The 15,342-nt window shown below is 43.7% G+C and overlaps 1 protein-coding gene across 3 annotated transcripts in view; it reads left to right on the top strand.

Annotated features, from left to right (window-relative positions):
- LETMD1 (LETM1 domain containing 1) overlaps positions 1-15,342 on the top strand; it is a 64,239-nt gene that overhangs the window by 3,395 nt on the left and 45,502 nt on the right. For all 3 annotated transcript variants that reach the window (XM_073613715.1, XM_073613714.1, XM_073613716.1), the window contains exons 2-4: positions 9,761-9,912; positions 10,532-10,647; positions 13,703-13,785. In XM_073613715.1, the coding sequence (XP_073469816.1) occupies positions 9,761-9,912; positions 10,532-10,647; positions 13,703-13,785 (351 nt within the window). The remainder of the gene's footprint in view (positions 1-9,760; positions 9,913-10,531; positions 10,648-13,702; positions 13,786-15,342) is intronic.

Raw genomic sequence — 15,342 nt, 5'->3', positions numbered from 1 at the left:
TTATAAATAGGGGTAGGTGGCGCTACCTGTACTGGATACCTAGTTGAATATATGATCTCTACTGGGTGCCCAAATGTGCACTCTAAAAATAAATAAAGCAAATTAATATTTGAATATGCGCCATTTTTGGTTAATGTGCCGTCCCAGTGTGTGCAAACAGCTAAATCCTTATTTGTGTAAAAAGGTGTAATTACACCCACCCCCCTATAGGTGTATAGAGGGGTTAAATAAATAAGTGAGTAACAAATCCTCTTATAAAATAATGTGATCGTTAATCAATTATTAATATTATAACAACTGATATAAGTGTTAGCAAATTATCCCCCAGCAGACAGCTGGGCAGCTAAATATAGTCTATACACAGTTCATCAGCAATTAAAAAACCCTGGTGCACCTAGAAAAATGTGAAATTGATTATTTAGAACCACATTGGATGTGCAAACATGTGTGTTAAAGGAATAAAAACGTGAAAAAATGAGTAAATCAAACAATCAAAAAATCTATTAATGAAAGTCCCAGCTTGCAAAGTTCCATATATTTGCACGCCGCTCGGTTGCCAGTTTACATCCACGAGCTTCTCTCTATGCTTGACCTCCCATTATCTAGTGTGATAGCCTGACTCCTTATAGGAGTACGAACTTTTTTACATTTTATTTATTTATTTTTTATGTTATTTGACTGCTGTAATCAGCATTTTTTAATAAAATTCTAATACGTTATCACACTATGGGAGCCCTGTCTCTTTCATGTGAGGGGAAACCGGAGTTCTGAAGGCACACTTATTTGGAGTGGATAGTCCCAGGGAGAACCCCACTGGAATCCTAGACGCTATCAGGAGCCGGAGACTATACGCTGTCTACCCCTGTAGGGGTGCATGGAGTTGGTGAGTGGGGATCCTTGAGGGGGAGCACCGGAGTCACTGGATATCAACTGTTGCTGTCACAAAAGTCACCTTACACAGATTACTTGGATTTGGTGGAAATATATGAAACTTTGCAAGCTGGGACTTTCATTAATAGATTTTTTGATTGATTGTTTGATTTACTAATTTTTTCAAGTTTTTATTCCTTTAACACACATGTTTGCACATCCAATGTGGTTCTAAATAATCAATTTCACATTTTTCTTCGTGCATCAGGGTTTTTTAATTGCTGATGAACTGTGTATAGACTATATTTAGCTGCCCAGCTGTCTGCTGGGGGATAATTTGCTAACACTTATATCAGTTGTTATAATATTAATAATTGGTAATTGGTTAATGATCACATTATTTTATAAGAGGATTTGTTACTCACTTATTCATTTAACCCCTCTAGTACACCTATAGGGGGGTGGGTGTATTTACACCTTTTTACACAAATAAGGATTTAGCTGTTTGCACACACTGGGACGGCACATTAACCAAAAATGGCACATATTCAATATTAATTCGCTTTATTTATTTTTGGAGTGCACATTTGGGCACCCAGTAGAGATCATATATTCAACTAGGTATCCAGTACAGGTAGCGCCACCTACCCCTATTTATAAACTCATGCTTCCTGTTTATGCCGCCCTTCTGCCCAAGTTTAAAACAGAATGTGACAGGGAAGCTGCACAGGGACCCTGGAGCATGGGGTGGGCCCCAGACATTACACCAGTGGCTGGGGAGGCAGAGTCGGTCTGCGGTAAAAACAATTGATATCCATCAGCCTAAGACAGGTCCCGATGCTACAGAGGAAGCATTGGCTTATGTGGTTCCTGCTCTTTCTGCGGCCACTTGCTTCCTCCACTGGCTCGATGCACTCTGATGCTCTGGGATGATGGGTTGCTGACCCCAGGAATGCGCTTCCCTGTTTTGAGGTCGACAGCCACATCAGAGGGCTCCAAGGGCCACAGGTTGAGCACCCCTGCCATAAAGCCTCATTAGGATGGGTGAATGAGTGCAGATAGGCTGCAGTGTTCAGATGTGGCCTCTAGACTCAACGCCATTCTGTGGATGATTTTTTTTAACAAACAGGTGTGCTTTATTGTATCACACGGAAGAAGGTTACAGAATACCTCTTGACATATTTCAGAACATTACATGACAGATAAGCATGAGCAATCGCATAGCAGTGTCATACATGTGTAGGAGGTGAAACATCAGTATATATTAATATTTTAGACAAGATGATCACAGAGAAAAGTACCTCATGTATCCGGGGACTACCCCTCCCTCCCCCCCACATAATACATAAATCCACTGTGGTTCCCTAAGATGAGAGCCAAGGTGTCCACACTTTCTTAAATTTCCATGGACAACCTCGATTGATATATGTGATTCTGTACATAGGTATAGCTGCCTCAATCTGTGCCTCCCAGGCCGACACGGTCGGGGGTGAGGGGTCTGTCCACTTCATCAGTATCTCCTTCTTGGCATAATAAAGTAGAAAGGAAATAAGCAATTTTAAATGATAGGCTCTTTGTTCATTGTCATGAATCCCGAGAAGGGCCAACTCCGGAGTGATTGGTATGGATATTTGCAACCTGGAATTTATCTCTGCAAATATTGCACACCAATATGTTGCTATCAATGGGCATTCCCAGAACATGTGGAAAAAAGTTCCAATTTGACACTTACATTTGTTACACATAGGGTCTCTGTCAGGGAATATGCGATGGAGTCTCTGTGGGGTGTAGTAAGTCCTATGTATAAATTTGACCTGGATTAATTTATCCTTGGATGCAATCACCAGTTTAGGGCCATTATCTAGACATTCCTCCCAATCCTCTCTGTCTAATGATGGAATGTCGGTGTGCCAGCTGTCCCATAATTTTGCTATTTTAGGAGAGTCCTTACCCAGGAGTACAGCATACAAGGTGGAAAGGGGCTTAGAGACATCTCCAGACGCCAATAGCTCCTCAATGGGATCTGCCTGAAGCAAAGGTGTCTGAGGAAACTGAGCCCGTGCCGCATGTCTTAGTTGAAAACATCTAAACCTCATCCCTCTGGGCAGCTGGAATTTAGTCATTATTTCCGTGATAGAGAGCAATTCCCCTCTGGGCATAATTTGTTCTATAGTTGTAATGCCGAACCTGGCCCAAAGCTGTGGGTCTGGCACAGTCCGGAAGTGTTTAAGAGCTGGATTTCCCCATAGCGGGTTCGCTGGCGATAACTGACCCGGAGAGAGGAATCTACGTCTTGCAGCCACCCACACCCTCCACGTCGCCCGAGTGGGCTCAGGAACTCGCGTATACGCACCCGGACCTCGATAGGGAAAGTTACGTAGATCAGTAAGGGAGCCCAAATAGTTTGCCTCAAGGCAGACTGCCGCATTCATTTTAGAGCCTTGAAACCACCAGTAAACCGACACCAACATAGCCGCCCAGTAGTAGACCTGAAAATTGGGGAGGGCTAATCCTCCAAAACAGGTAGGCAGCCACAGAGTGGAGCGCGCCAATCTGGGGTTCCCACCCCTCCAAATAAAGGTCCCCACCAGACCACCAACCTCCCTAAAAAACGAAGCAGGGACCCATACAGGGAATTTCTAAAAACATAATTGAATTTAGGAAGTATCATCATCTTAATGAGGTTGATGCGTCCCAATAGATTTAAGGGCAAGTCAGCCCAGGCCAAACACTTCGCACGCAACGTACTCACGATAGGGCTCAAATTTTTAATTATAAAGTCTGATGGGTTTTTCGTGATCACTATCCCTAAATATTTAAACTCCGTCACCCACTGTAGTGGGGAGGATGATGGCCCAGAGGCAGCTGCGACGTCCAGAGGGAACAGCACTGATTTGGTCCAGTTGATCTTTATACCAGATAACCCCCCAAAGTTGTCAAAGATTCTCAAGGCCGCAAGGAGAGACGGGCCCGCATCATTCAGGTATAGAAGCGCGTCGTCCGCGTACAGAGACAGCCGCTCTTCCAACAGACCCACCCGCAAGCCCAGGACATCCGGAGCACTCCTGACTGAGATTGCCAGTGGCTCCAATGCCAGAGCGAACAGGCTGGGGGAGAGCGGGCAGCCCTGTCTCGTGCCGCGGAATAGATCAAAGGGCTCCGAGACCCAATTATTTGTACGGACCCTAGCTCTGGGGGCCTGATACAACAATCGAATGCCATGTATAAACTTAGGGCCAAACCCAAATCTCTGTAATACCAGCCACAAATAGTTCCACTCCACAGAGTCAAACGCCTTTTCGGCGTCGAGAGAGGCTACAACTCTGGTCCCTACATTGTCATGTGGAATGGTAAGATTAAGAAAGCGACGCCTCAGATTGATATCGGTTCCCTTGCCAGGCATAAATCCGGTCTGAGCTATACCGATCAGGTCTTCTATGACGTGAGATAAGCGGATAGCCAGAACTTTCGCAAAGATCTTGGCGTCTACATTAAGTAGCGATATCGGCCTGTACGAGGCACACTCTAGCGGATCCTTACCCGGCTTGGGAATCAACACAATTACTGCAACGTTCATGGACTCTAGTAAAGATTCTAGGGCCATAAAATTAGATAATAGCGAGGTTAATTTAGGAGCTAGAATTTCGCTAAAGTTGGAATAGACTTCAGATGGTAGGCCATCTGCCCCAGGAGCCTTCCCCCCCCTTGAGATGTCCCATAGCGACCTGAATCTCCTCTAGCGAGATATCCTTCTCCAATTCTTCCCTGGCTTCCGCTGTTAAGTTAGGGATGGATAGTGAATCTAGAAACCTGGCCAGGTCTGAGTCAGACGCCTCAGACCTGGAGGAGTAAACCTCTCGGAAGTATTCCCGAAAACGAGTGTTAATATCTTGGGGGGATGTGAGTAACTGGCCGGAACTGTCCCTGATGGAACCAATAGGGGTAGCTGGGATATTACCCTTAGCCAACCATGCAAGGAGTTTCCCATTTTTTCCCCCCATGTTCGAACACTCTTTGGGCCGAAAAGAGTAGCGCTTTATCCGTTTGTGCCATCCTAGCTGTGGAGAGTCTGCATAAAGCCCGTTTCCACTCCCTATATCGGTCATCTCCCGGGTTAGCGACAAAGTCAGCCTCCAGAATAGCCGCCCGTCTCTCAAGTTCCTCCAATTCATGAGCGGAGTCACGTTTAAGGCGAGCAATACTGGTCATAAACTCCCCTCTAGCCCAAGCCTTAAAGGTGTCCCACAGCACGATCGGTGGGGCAGAATCCACATTATCCGTCCAAAAATTGCAAATAGCTGCGGTGAGGGGTTCCTGTAGTCGCTCGTCATCAGCCCAGAACTTGGACAGCCTCCAAAGCCGGGGGCCCGGGGGGGCAGTCAAAGTCAACGTCAGGCAGAGGGGCGTGTGGTCAGAGATTCCCCTGGGAAGCACAGAAATGTCTTTAACAAATTGTAAGGCAGGGCATGAGGCATATATCAGATCAATTCGAGATAGAGTTTTATGAGAAGCAGAGTGGCAAGTAAATACCTTTGAGGTCGGGTATATGTGTCTCCAGACATCAGTGAGGGCATAAAGATCAGCCCACTGAGGTCCAGAGTGTCACGAGCCGACCGGTGCAACCTATCTTGTTCCACCGAGGGGGCCATGTTAAAATCTCCCAGTAAATAAACAAAGTTGTATCATATTGTACCACAGTTTGCATGATTTCATGAAGAACACTACCGTTAGCTGGAGGGGGAATATACAATCCGACTAATACCACAGTTTTGTCATATATGTTAGCATATAAAATTACGTATCTACCCTCCTTGTCTGTCTTGACTTCCAGAAGCCTAAACGGCACTGTCTTGTGTACTAAGATGCTGACCCCACGGGCATACGTGGAAAATGTGGAGTGGTAATGTAGGCCGACCCAAGTCTTATTAAGGCAAATGGTTTTGATACCCTGCAGATGTGTCTCCTGGAGGATACAGATCTGCGGTTGATGCTTTTGTAGGAACTTGAACACTAGGGATCTTTTCACTGCAGTATTAAGGCCTCGCACGTTCCATGAGATTACCTTAAGTTCAGCCATTAGGTGGTAGAATTGATAGGGGTACACGGATCACCCAGCCCGAGGGATCAGCATCCGCACACTCAATTACATAAATTGTCATGCACACTCCAATATCTAGAAACCTTCCCCGTGTCGACACTCCAAAGCACATAGAAAAGAAAACAAAAAAAAACCCAAAAAGAAAATCTAAAACAACAAAATAGTGTTAACAAAAACAAACCTAGCATTAAACCCCGCCCCCCACCCCGCATCCCCCACCCCAACCTAGGAATGCCTTGTTCCCCAAACATCAACAAAGAAAAATAAAACCCCAAGTTCAGGGAGCGTGAACCAGTGGGTGTAGACCCTTAGTGGAGAGGATTGTCCACGTAAGGTGACGAGAGACTCCGCCGCCATTAAGAGTAAGGAGAAAATTAGCGTTCCAACCAACAAAGGTTATTTCGAACCTTCTCATTTCGGACCATTGTGGGTGAGCAGATGTGTGGATTAAACTAGCAGCACATGCAGAATAGAAAAAATAAAAAATAAAAAAATAAAAAATAAAATAGAATATGTTCTCTGTTCAGGATAAATGAGGAAGACCATTCTGTAGCCCAGGAAGACAGGGTATGTCAAACTCTAGGCAGTCAATCTGGCAAGGTGCTGTCTCCTGCGGTTAGCAATTGATTGTCTCCCAGAGTGGAATTCCAGCCTTGGCATTCATAATAAAGGGTGCATATCTCTTGCAAGTGAAAGAAGAGGGAGAAGTGAACCTGCAATACGTGTAATGGTCACTAGAGTCCGCCAGTGGCCCTCCTTCAGGGATTAAGGTCATCACTGAAATCTGAGCTTCCAAGAGAGCCAAACAGGACATTGCTGCAGTAAATCAGTATATCATAGTTAATCTTCATCTCTAAAAATCCCAACATCTCAGGAACATCTTGTAAAGAACAAAAAAGGTTATCCCACAGTAGATTCAAACAGTGGCAAGCTTGAGAGTAGGTATCACCTGGCATAGCCAGGGGCACAACACTTATATTGTACACCGACAGGGAATACAAAAGGCACAACGGGTGCAAGGTTAAGTCCCCTGTTGAGATTTAAACAATCAGCGGCCAATATTCAGAGCAGAAGTACAGAAGAGCATGTTGCAGCGTTTAACGATTAGGGGGCAATGATTCCAGCCATGTGTTAGCATCCCTGGGGGAAGTAAAAAATCTGGTGGTTTCCCCGTCCTGGACCCTCAATCGTGCTGGAAACAGAACACTGTATCGAATGCCCTTAAGACGCATGGCAGCCTTCACCTGGTCAAAGGAGCGTCTGAGCTTTTGAGTTTCAACAGAGTAGTCAGGGAAGATAAGTAGCTTGTTATTTTGATGGCGTATTTCTCCCTGCACTCTAGCAGCCCGTAGCACCTCATCCCTGTCACGAAAGTTCAGAAACTTTAGGATAAATGTGCGTGGCGGTGCTCCAGGAGGGCCCGGCTTGGGAGGGATCCGGTGAGCCCGTTCCACCGCATAGAAAGGTGAAAATTGAGCCCCTGGTAGGAGGGAACGTAGTAGGCCTTCAATAAACTCCGTCGGACATTTCCCCTCAGCTCCCTCCGCCAGACCTACAATACGGAGGTTGAACTTACTGAATAAGGAAAATTATTCCCGCGCTATCTATTATGGAAGAGGCTGTGGGTGGAAAAGCCGCAAGCACCGATAAGGTGAACACCTAACCTTTTAGATAAATGTATATGAGTAAGTGGTGTTGCGCTGATCCTTAGTGTAGAAACAGGTGAACATAGAATAATAAATAATAATAATCAATGCGCTAGATAGGAAAATGGTGAAATAGCGTAAGCGTGGGGGATAATTCGTATTAAAAAATGTTCATTTAAATATTCAATATCTTCAATAGTGCATAAAGAATAACGTAAGTATACTCAAATAAAATATCACTTCAATAACCTAAAAATAGAATCCACATAATTACAATATAATAACGTGATACTATCAGAGCAACAGTGGCTAGCTCTGAATTTAAAATAGAATAAAGTGCATAATAAACGTACATGTATACTTGGACCAGTGAAATGTAAAGTGCGGACAAAAGGTGTTATGTGCAACTCAGAAATATGGAAGAAAAGTGACTGGCTATTTCTATATAAAGTGCATATTGACATCAAATAATGAATAAAGGTGAAAAGTATTTGAAATGAGAAAAAATCCTGTTTTGCAAAAAAAAAAAAAAAAAAAACACAATTTAAATGTAATGTGACAGCAACGTGCTAACATGCACACGTTGCAATTAAAGTGCTAAAAAATGCATTCATAAATGTTCAAGGAGGTTGTTCCTCCTATTACGATTTTCCGCATCTTCGGATTTATATTCCAGTGCTCTAATTTTGGTTTGCAAGGCCCTTAAGTCTGTTCCATGAGACTCTACAGTGTCCTCCACTTGCCCCAGGCGCTGTTCCGCAACAGAAAGTCTGCCCCTAATTTTATCCATGTCCAGCCTTATTAGACCAACATCTAATTGCACAACATCTACCTTGGAGGTAAGGGTAGTAAGGGAGGCTTGGCAGTTTCCTATAGCAGCCAGGACATCAGCCAGGCCCGGCTGCGTAGAAGGGGACTGCTCTGGCTGTTCTGTCTGGGACGCCATGTCGCTACTGGCGCGCTTCCCGGACCCCACGCGACCTACACAGGCCGCCTCTGTCTCCACCAGTTCGGGGGGAAATTTCAACTGCTTACCCTTTCCTCTGGCTGGCCGTGATGATCGGCGGTGCATGTGAAGAATCCGTCGGCTTAAAGACCTGCTGCTGATGCTGCCTAAGGAATCCTCCACAAGTGAGTGCCAGGGGTGGAGGTGATCCCAGGTGCAGCAAAATGGCCGCTGCTCCAGAGACCAGGACGGGGCCCCAGAGCTACAGGGTGCAGAAATGCTGTGGCAGTGCCCACAGGTAGTCCGGTGGCCAGGGCAGGTAACCAGGGGCTTCCAGGGAGCAAGCTGTGGCAGGGAAATGAATAGAAGCTGCCGCCGGGTGTAGCAAGATGGCCGCCGCTCCAGGCAGCAGGTCGGGGCCTCAGTCCTTCCAGCAAGCTGCTACAGGGCTTAAAGTTGCTGTGGCAGTGTCCACAGGTGGTCCGGTGGCCAGGGCAGCTAAACAGGGGTCTCTGGGGAGCAGGATGTGGCCAGAAATTATGTCAGGGCCGCCGCCGGGTGCAGCAAGATGGCCGCCGCTCCATGGACTAGGCCGAAGCCGCGGCCTGTCCTACAAGCAGTCCCCGGGTGGGGATATCCGGCGATCGCGGCCGCGGATGGCACTCCAAAAGGCTAGATTACCTCGATGGCCAGTCAGGGAACAGGACAGGCTTGCTGGTCACCGCAGTCAGGTTAGGATCGCCCGGATTTCAGCAGGATTGTGTTGTAAAAGTATGGGCAAGCGGAGCTCTTCCTAAACACGTCCTACCCCATCACTCTCCAGGCCACGCCCCCATTCTGTGGATGATTAGCTGCAGAATTGCATGGAGCCAGAAATTCCATCGGTCAGAGTCCTAAATCATGTGTAAGGCCTCGTTCACATGAGGCGATTGGTTTAGTGCCCTGTACAGGGCTGTGTTACTGGCAAGTCCCATAGATGTGTATTGGGACATGTGGCTGCAGGGACCCAGCTGCTGTGCCACAATGTCAAATCCATGCAGGTGCACAGCCCTGAATCTATTTATCTGTAAGGCACCCTTTATCCACTCATGTGGCTTATACCTATGCAATAAAAATTGCCAAAGAAAGTTTTAAAGTGTGTGTTTTGTGTGTGTGATTATTGTCTTCACTACCAACAACTACAATTCATTATTTTCCCAGGTACCAGCAATGCCATCTGTCAACAAACCAGAAGCCACAAAGCATTCTATCAATATTGACTTTGAAGGCCAGACATCTGAATGCAAGATATGAGCAGTTTTTGGAAAGGAAGTTCCCCAATTTTTATACATTATATTCCACTTTTATGAAGGGTAAATATTCGGATCATAGCTGAGTACATTGCTGGAAGAAAGTGTTAACATGTAACTAAAGGCAAAACGTTTTCTTTAGTTTTGGATAGAGTGGGGAGGGATTAGAACACCTGTCAGTTTTTATTGCTGCCTGTGCCCCCGTTAAGGAGATTCACCCTCTCTATTTGTCCTGTTTACCATTATCGGTGAAGTAAAGTAAGTAAATCCCAAATTTAGGGTTGTCGCTATAAAAATAGCAGAGGTGAAATCTTCCAATAGGGAAACACTAGTTCTGGTGATCAGGGGGTCCCAATGGAATTCCCTTAATTTTCAGGGATTTCCTCACACTTCCTGTTTGGTTATGGGACAGGAAGTGAAGGGAAATCCCCAAAATAGGACAGAGATGTCGAAGAAAAAAATCTGACGGGTTATAATCCTCCCTTGCTCTATCCAAAATGAAAAAAAAAAAGTTTTTTGCCTTTTAGTTCTACTTTAACTGTTGTCCTATAGTGTTTGGTTGACTTAAAATAATTGACCTTCCTTTAATTAATCGTAGATCTTGGCTTTTGTCTTCATATCAGTTCTGCTTGTCCCCGGTCATGTCACAATGAGTGAGTGACCTTGTCTTCTACTCCTACAGGTTTTCGGATGTTGTTGGTAGATGGGAAAGATGTACGCATGATCAAGATGAATATGAGAAGTCGGGGATTAAAATATTACCAACTGCCTTACAGAGAAATGGAGAAACTGAGACAGGTATGTTTGTGTACTCAATACAACAGGTTTTTTTTTAACCCTTAACAGGGATTTCACTTTGAAGTGAATGGACATAAAAAAAAAGTAGGACTCCAGTCTAACATGAAGGCTTTAAAAGGGAACCAATTTTACCTATATTTCTTATTATGTGAGTGTAGCTATTTTTCAGTTCTGTATTGGACATCCTTAGAAATGTAAAAAAGGAATTTATAAAAGGTGTCATAGAGGCTTGACTCAATGCAGCCTTTTATATATTTTTATATATATCTATCTCGATATATATCTATCGCTATCTCTCTATCTCGATAGATATATCTCTCCATATATATATATATATATATATATATATATATATATATATATATATATATATATATATATATATATATATAATATACTCTTATTTATTTCAGGTACTTATATAGCGCCGTCAATTTACGCAGCGCTTTACATATACATTGTACATTCACATCAGTCCCTACCCTCAAGGAGCTTACAATCTAAGGTCCCTAACTCACATTCATACATACACATACTAGGGACAATTTAGACAGGATCCAATTAACCTACCAGCATGTCTTTGGAGTGTGGGAGGAAACCGGAGTACCCGGAGGAAACCCACGCAGGCACAGGGAGAACATGCAAACTCCAGGCAGGTAGTGTCGTGGTTGGGATTCGAACCAGCGACCCTTCTTACTGCTAGGGTGAGAGTGCTACCCACTACACCTCTCCCTCTCTCTCTCTCTCTCTCTCCTCTATAGATATATCTCTATATATAGATAAATATATGAAATGGGTGTTATAATTTTAGCACAATGGGTTGAATGTTAATAATCCCCTGCGCTACTATGTACTGAAAAAGTGAAATAAACACAAGTGACTTCAGGAGAATTTCTGCAATACCTAATGCGTTCACAACTACACGTGCATAAACTAAAATTTCAGAAAATCAGTGAATAAACATACAATATAAACGTGTAAATAAACAATCCAGAAACCAAATGCAATTGTTATCCAAACATATGATGTCCAATAGGCTGATGAGAATCAGGTATTAACTGATGATCAGTCCTTCGTCTTCTAAATAAATGGATTTATTTTAAACTTATTACACCACTGGAGGCATATTGTTTATTTCATCCCCACATATGGAACTGGAGCCCGGATCTTTGTTTGTATGCAGAGGAGGTTCTGGGAGGAAGGATTACCAACCTCATATTAGAATTTGATCAAAGGCTCTTGATATGTGGTTATGAGGTGAGAGTTCTGTGAGCACCGAGGTGTTGGTGGAAGTACAAAGAATTTGTGGGAGTAGTCCTTAACCGATTGCTGACCAGCCCCCGTCATTATACTGCGGCAGGTCGACGCGTTCCCGTGAGCCGTCGTAGCTGTACGTTGGCCCTTTAAGCTGGGATAGCAGGCGCCGGCTGCACTGCGGGGGAACTTATGCATGTGACCGGCGGTCGCAATGACCGCGAGAGCCAGAACAGGGACGTGTGTATGTGTAAACACACAAATCCCTGTTCTGTGAGGAGAGACAGATCGTGTGTTCCTACTAGCTAGGAACAACGATCTGTCTTCTCCTCTAGTCAGTCCCATCCCTCAACAGTTAGAGCACACACTGACGTAACATAGTTAACCCCTTGATCGCCCCTAGTGTTAACCCCTTCCCTACCAGTGACATTTACACAGTAATCAGTGCATTTTTGTAGCACTGATCGCTGTATAAATGTCAATGGTCCCAAAAATGTGTCAAGTGTCTGATCTGTCTGCCACAACGTTGCAGTCCCGATAAAAAACGCAGATCACCGCCATTACTAGTAAAACAAAAAAAAATTATAATAAAAAAAATTTCATAAATCTCTCCCATCGTTTGTAGACGCTATAACTTTTGCGCAAAGCAACCCATATACTCTTATTGCAATTTTTATTACTAAAAATATGTAGAATATATTAACCAAAACTGCTGAAGAAATTAGATTTTTAAAAACTTTTGGGGATATTTTTTACTATAATATCCCGTGTTTTTTTTTTTTTTCAAAATTGTCGCTCCTTCTTCTTCCTTTTTTTTTTTTTTTTGTTTTTTTTGTTTTTTTTGTTTATAGCACAAAAAATAAAAACCGCAGAAGTGATCAAATGACACCAAAAGAAAGCTTCTTGTGGGAAAAGGACGTAAATTTTGTTTGGGTACAGTGTCACACAAGTGTGCAATTGTCAGTTAAAGCGACGCAGTGCCGTATCGCAAAAAATGGCTTGTCAGGAAGGGGGTAAATTATTGCGGAGCTGAAGTGGTTAAAAGGACTGATCATCAGTTAATACATGAGTACTTGATTCCCATCAGCCTATTGGACATTATATGTTTGGATAGCAATCACATTTTGGTTTCTGGTTTGTTTATTTACACTATACATTATTGGACACATTTATATTTGTATGTTTATTCACTGATTTATTATTCATGAAGGAATATCGCAAGACCACTTATAAATTTTATCATTTTTTGGTGTATTTCTTTGTTAAAAATCTGTTTAACAAACATCATAATTTTTCTTGCAAAAAATGCAGATTATAACGTGTGTATGTGAGAAATTACAAAATTGCCCTCAGGTTGCAGGAAAGAAAATTGCTTGATTCCCACATAAACACAGTCGGTGTAAATGGGGAAATCCCTCCCTCGGAGCTATTGTGTTCTCCCCTCTAACAGTCGCTAGCAATAATCACAGCTAAATGCCAACAGGCTGGTTGTACTCAAGTTGATGGATCGATCAACTTGGGTACATTCAGCCTGTCCATACATGATTTGAATCTTTGGCAGGTTCCTGCTGACCTGGCCGAGATTCAAACCGTTTATGGTCGGCTTTACTCTATGGGACCATAGCTGTATGCAGGGATGCGGTGTAAAAGTCTGTCCTAGAAAGTGTTTTTATATTGAATTTTTACATTTGTGACTTAATAATTACAAGTCAGTTAGGTTTTATTGGATGTGTTTGTCTTCTTTAGATCTGCCTTTGTGTTTGTTTTTTTTCCCCAAATAGCCTTTCTCTGTCTCCCTTAGTTCCGAAGAGATATTATTAAAGCAGCACCGGTGATGATTATTTCAATTCCACCCTTTGCCAATTACTTAGTCTTTGTTCTGATGTAAGTATAGCACAAACATTTTTTACCGTTAAATGACATGTTACAGTGTACACAGATCATCCAGAACTTTATGACCACCCACCTAATATTGGCTAGATCCCCCTTTTGCTGCCAAAACAGCCCTGACCCATGGAGACGTGGACACCATTAGACCTGTGAAGATATGCTGTGGAATTTGGCACCAAGCTGTCAGTAACAAATCCTTTAAGTTCTGTAAGTTGCGAGGTGGGGCCTCCATGGATCAGAGTTGTTTTTCCAGCACATCGCACAGATGCTCGATTGAATTTAAATCTGGAGAATTTCACCTCCACGTCAGTGCCTTAAACTCATTGTTGTGTTCTTCAAACCGTTTTTTAAACACATTTTTTGCAATGTGGCAGGGCACATTATCCTGCTGAAAGAGGCCACTGCCGTAGGGAATACTGTTTCCATAAAGGGGTGTACTTGGTCAGCAACAATGTTTAGGTAGATGGTACGTTTCAAAGTAACATCCACATGAATGGCACTGTCCAAGGTTTCCCGGCAGAATATTGCCCAAACTATCACACTTCCTCTGCCAGCTTGCCTTCTTTCCAAACTGCATCCTGGTGCCATCTTTTCCTCAGGTAAATGATGCACATGCACCTTACCATCCACATGATGTAAAAGAAAACGTGATTTGTCAGACCAGGCCACCTTCTTCCATTGCTCCATGATCCAGTTCTGATGCTCACATGGCCATTGTAGGTGCTTTAGCTGTGTACATGGGTCAGCATCTGCACCCAGGCCGGTCTGCAGCTACAGCAAAAACAAATACTCTTGCGCACGGGTGCGTTGGCTAGGCAGTCCAAAGTTCAGAATGGACGATAGCTTTCGGCCTTGCTGCCCTCCAGGATAGGGATATCCTAGTAGTCAAATGGAAAAACAGAAAAGAGAGGGCGCACCGGCCTTGTGCATTATCCTTTGATACATTTATTCAGAAAAAACTTAATGAAAAACTACTCACAAAGGTAGATAGAAAATCACGCTTGTAACTGTCTTTGACTTGTGACAGTCCGTCCACTGATGGCAGTCTCCAGGTCATGAAAAGAGGATGTGCGAACCATTGCTGACTGACGCGTTTCAAAGGTTTACCTTCTTCCTCAGAGCCTGTAGCTATACTGCCCCATACACAACAAACTGTGATTTCCATTTTTATTTTTTTCTGTTTTAAACAGATCTGCTTCATGGACAACATGTTTACTTGCTGCTTAATGTGTCCCACCTACTTTCTGATGCCATTGTAACAAGATGGACAATGTTAATTACTTAACCTGCCAATAGTCACAAAATTACAGCTGATCGGTGTAAGATAAAGGCAGTCCCAGAGTTACGAACACAATAAGGACTGTAGGTTTGTTCGTAAGTGGAATTTGTGTGTAATTCGGAACACTGCATTTGTAAGTGTAACTTCTGCCTGTGCATGGATGTGGGGTGTTCCGGGCTCTTCTGGCCGTGCAGTACATGTAGTACTGCAGTGTGGGATGTGTCCGGCGCTGCAAGAGTCATTCGTAACTCGGGTGTTCGTAACTCAGGGAC

This window comes from Aquarana catesbeiana, linkage group LG02 (genome assembly GCF_042186555.1).
Source record: "Aquarana catesbeiana isolate 2022-GZ linkage group LG02, ASM4218655v1, whole genome shotgun sequence".
NCBI lineage: Eukaryota > Metazoa > Chordata > Amphibia > Anura > Ranidae > Aquarana > Aquarana catesbeiana.
The sequence above is the reverse complement of the archived record's forward strand: the minus strand, read 5'-3'. Positions and strand labels throughout refer to the sequence as shown.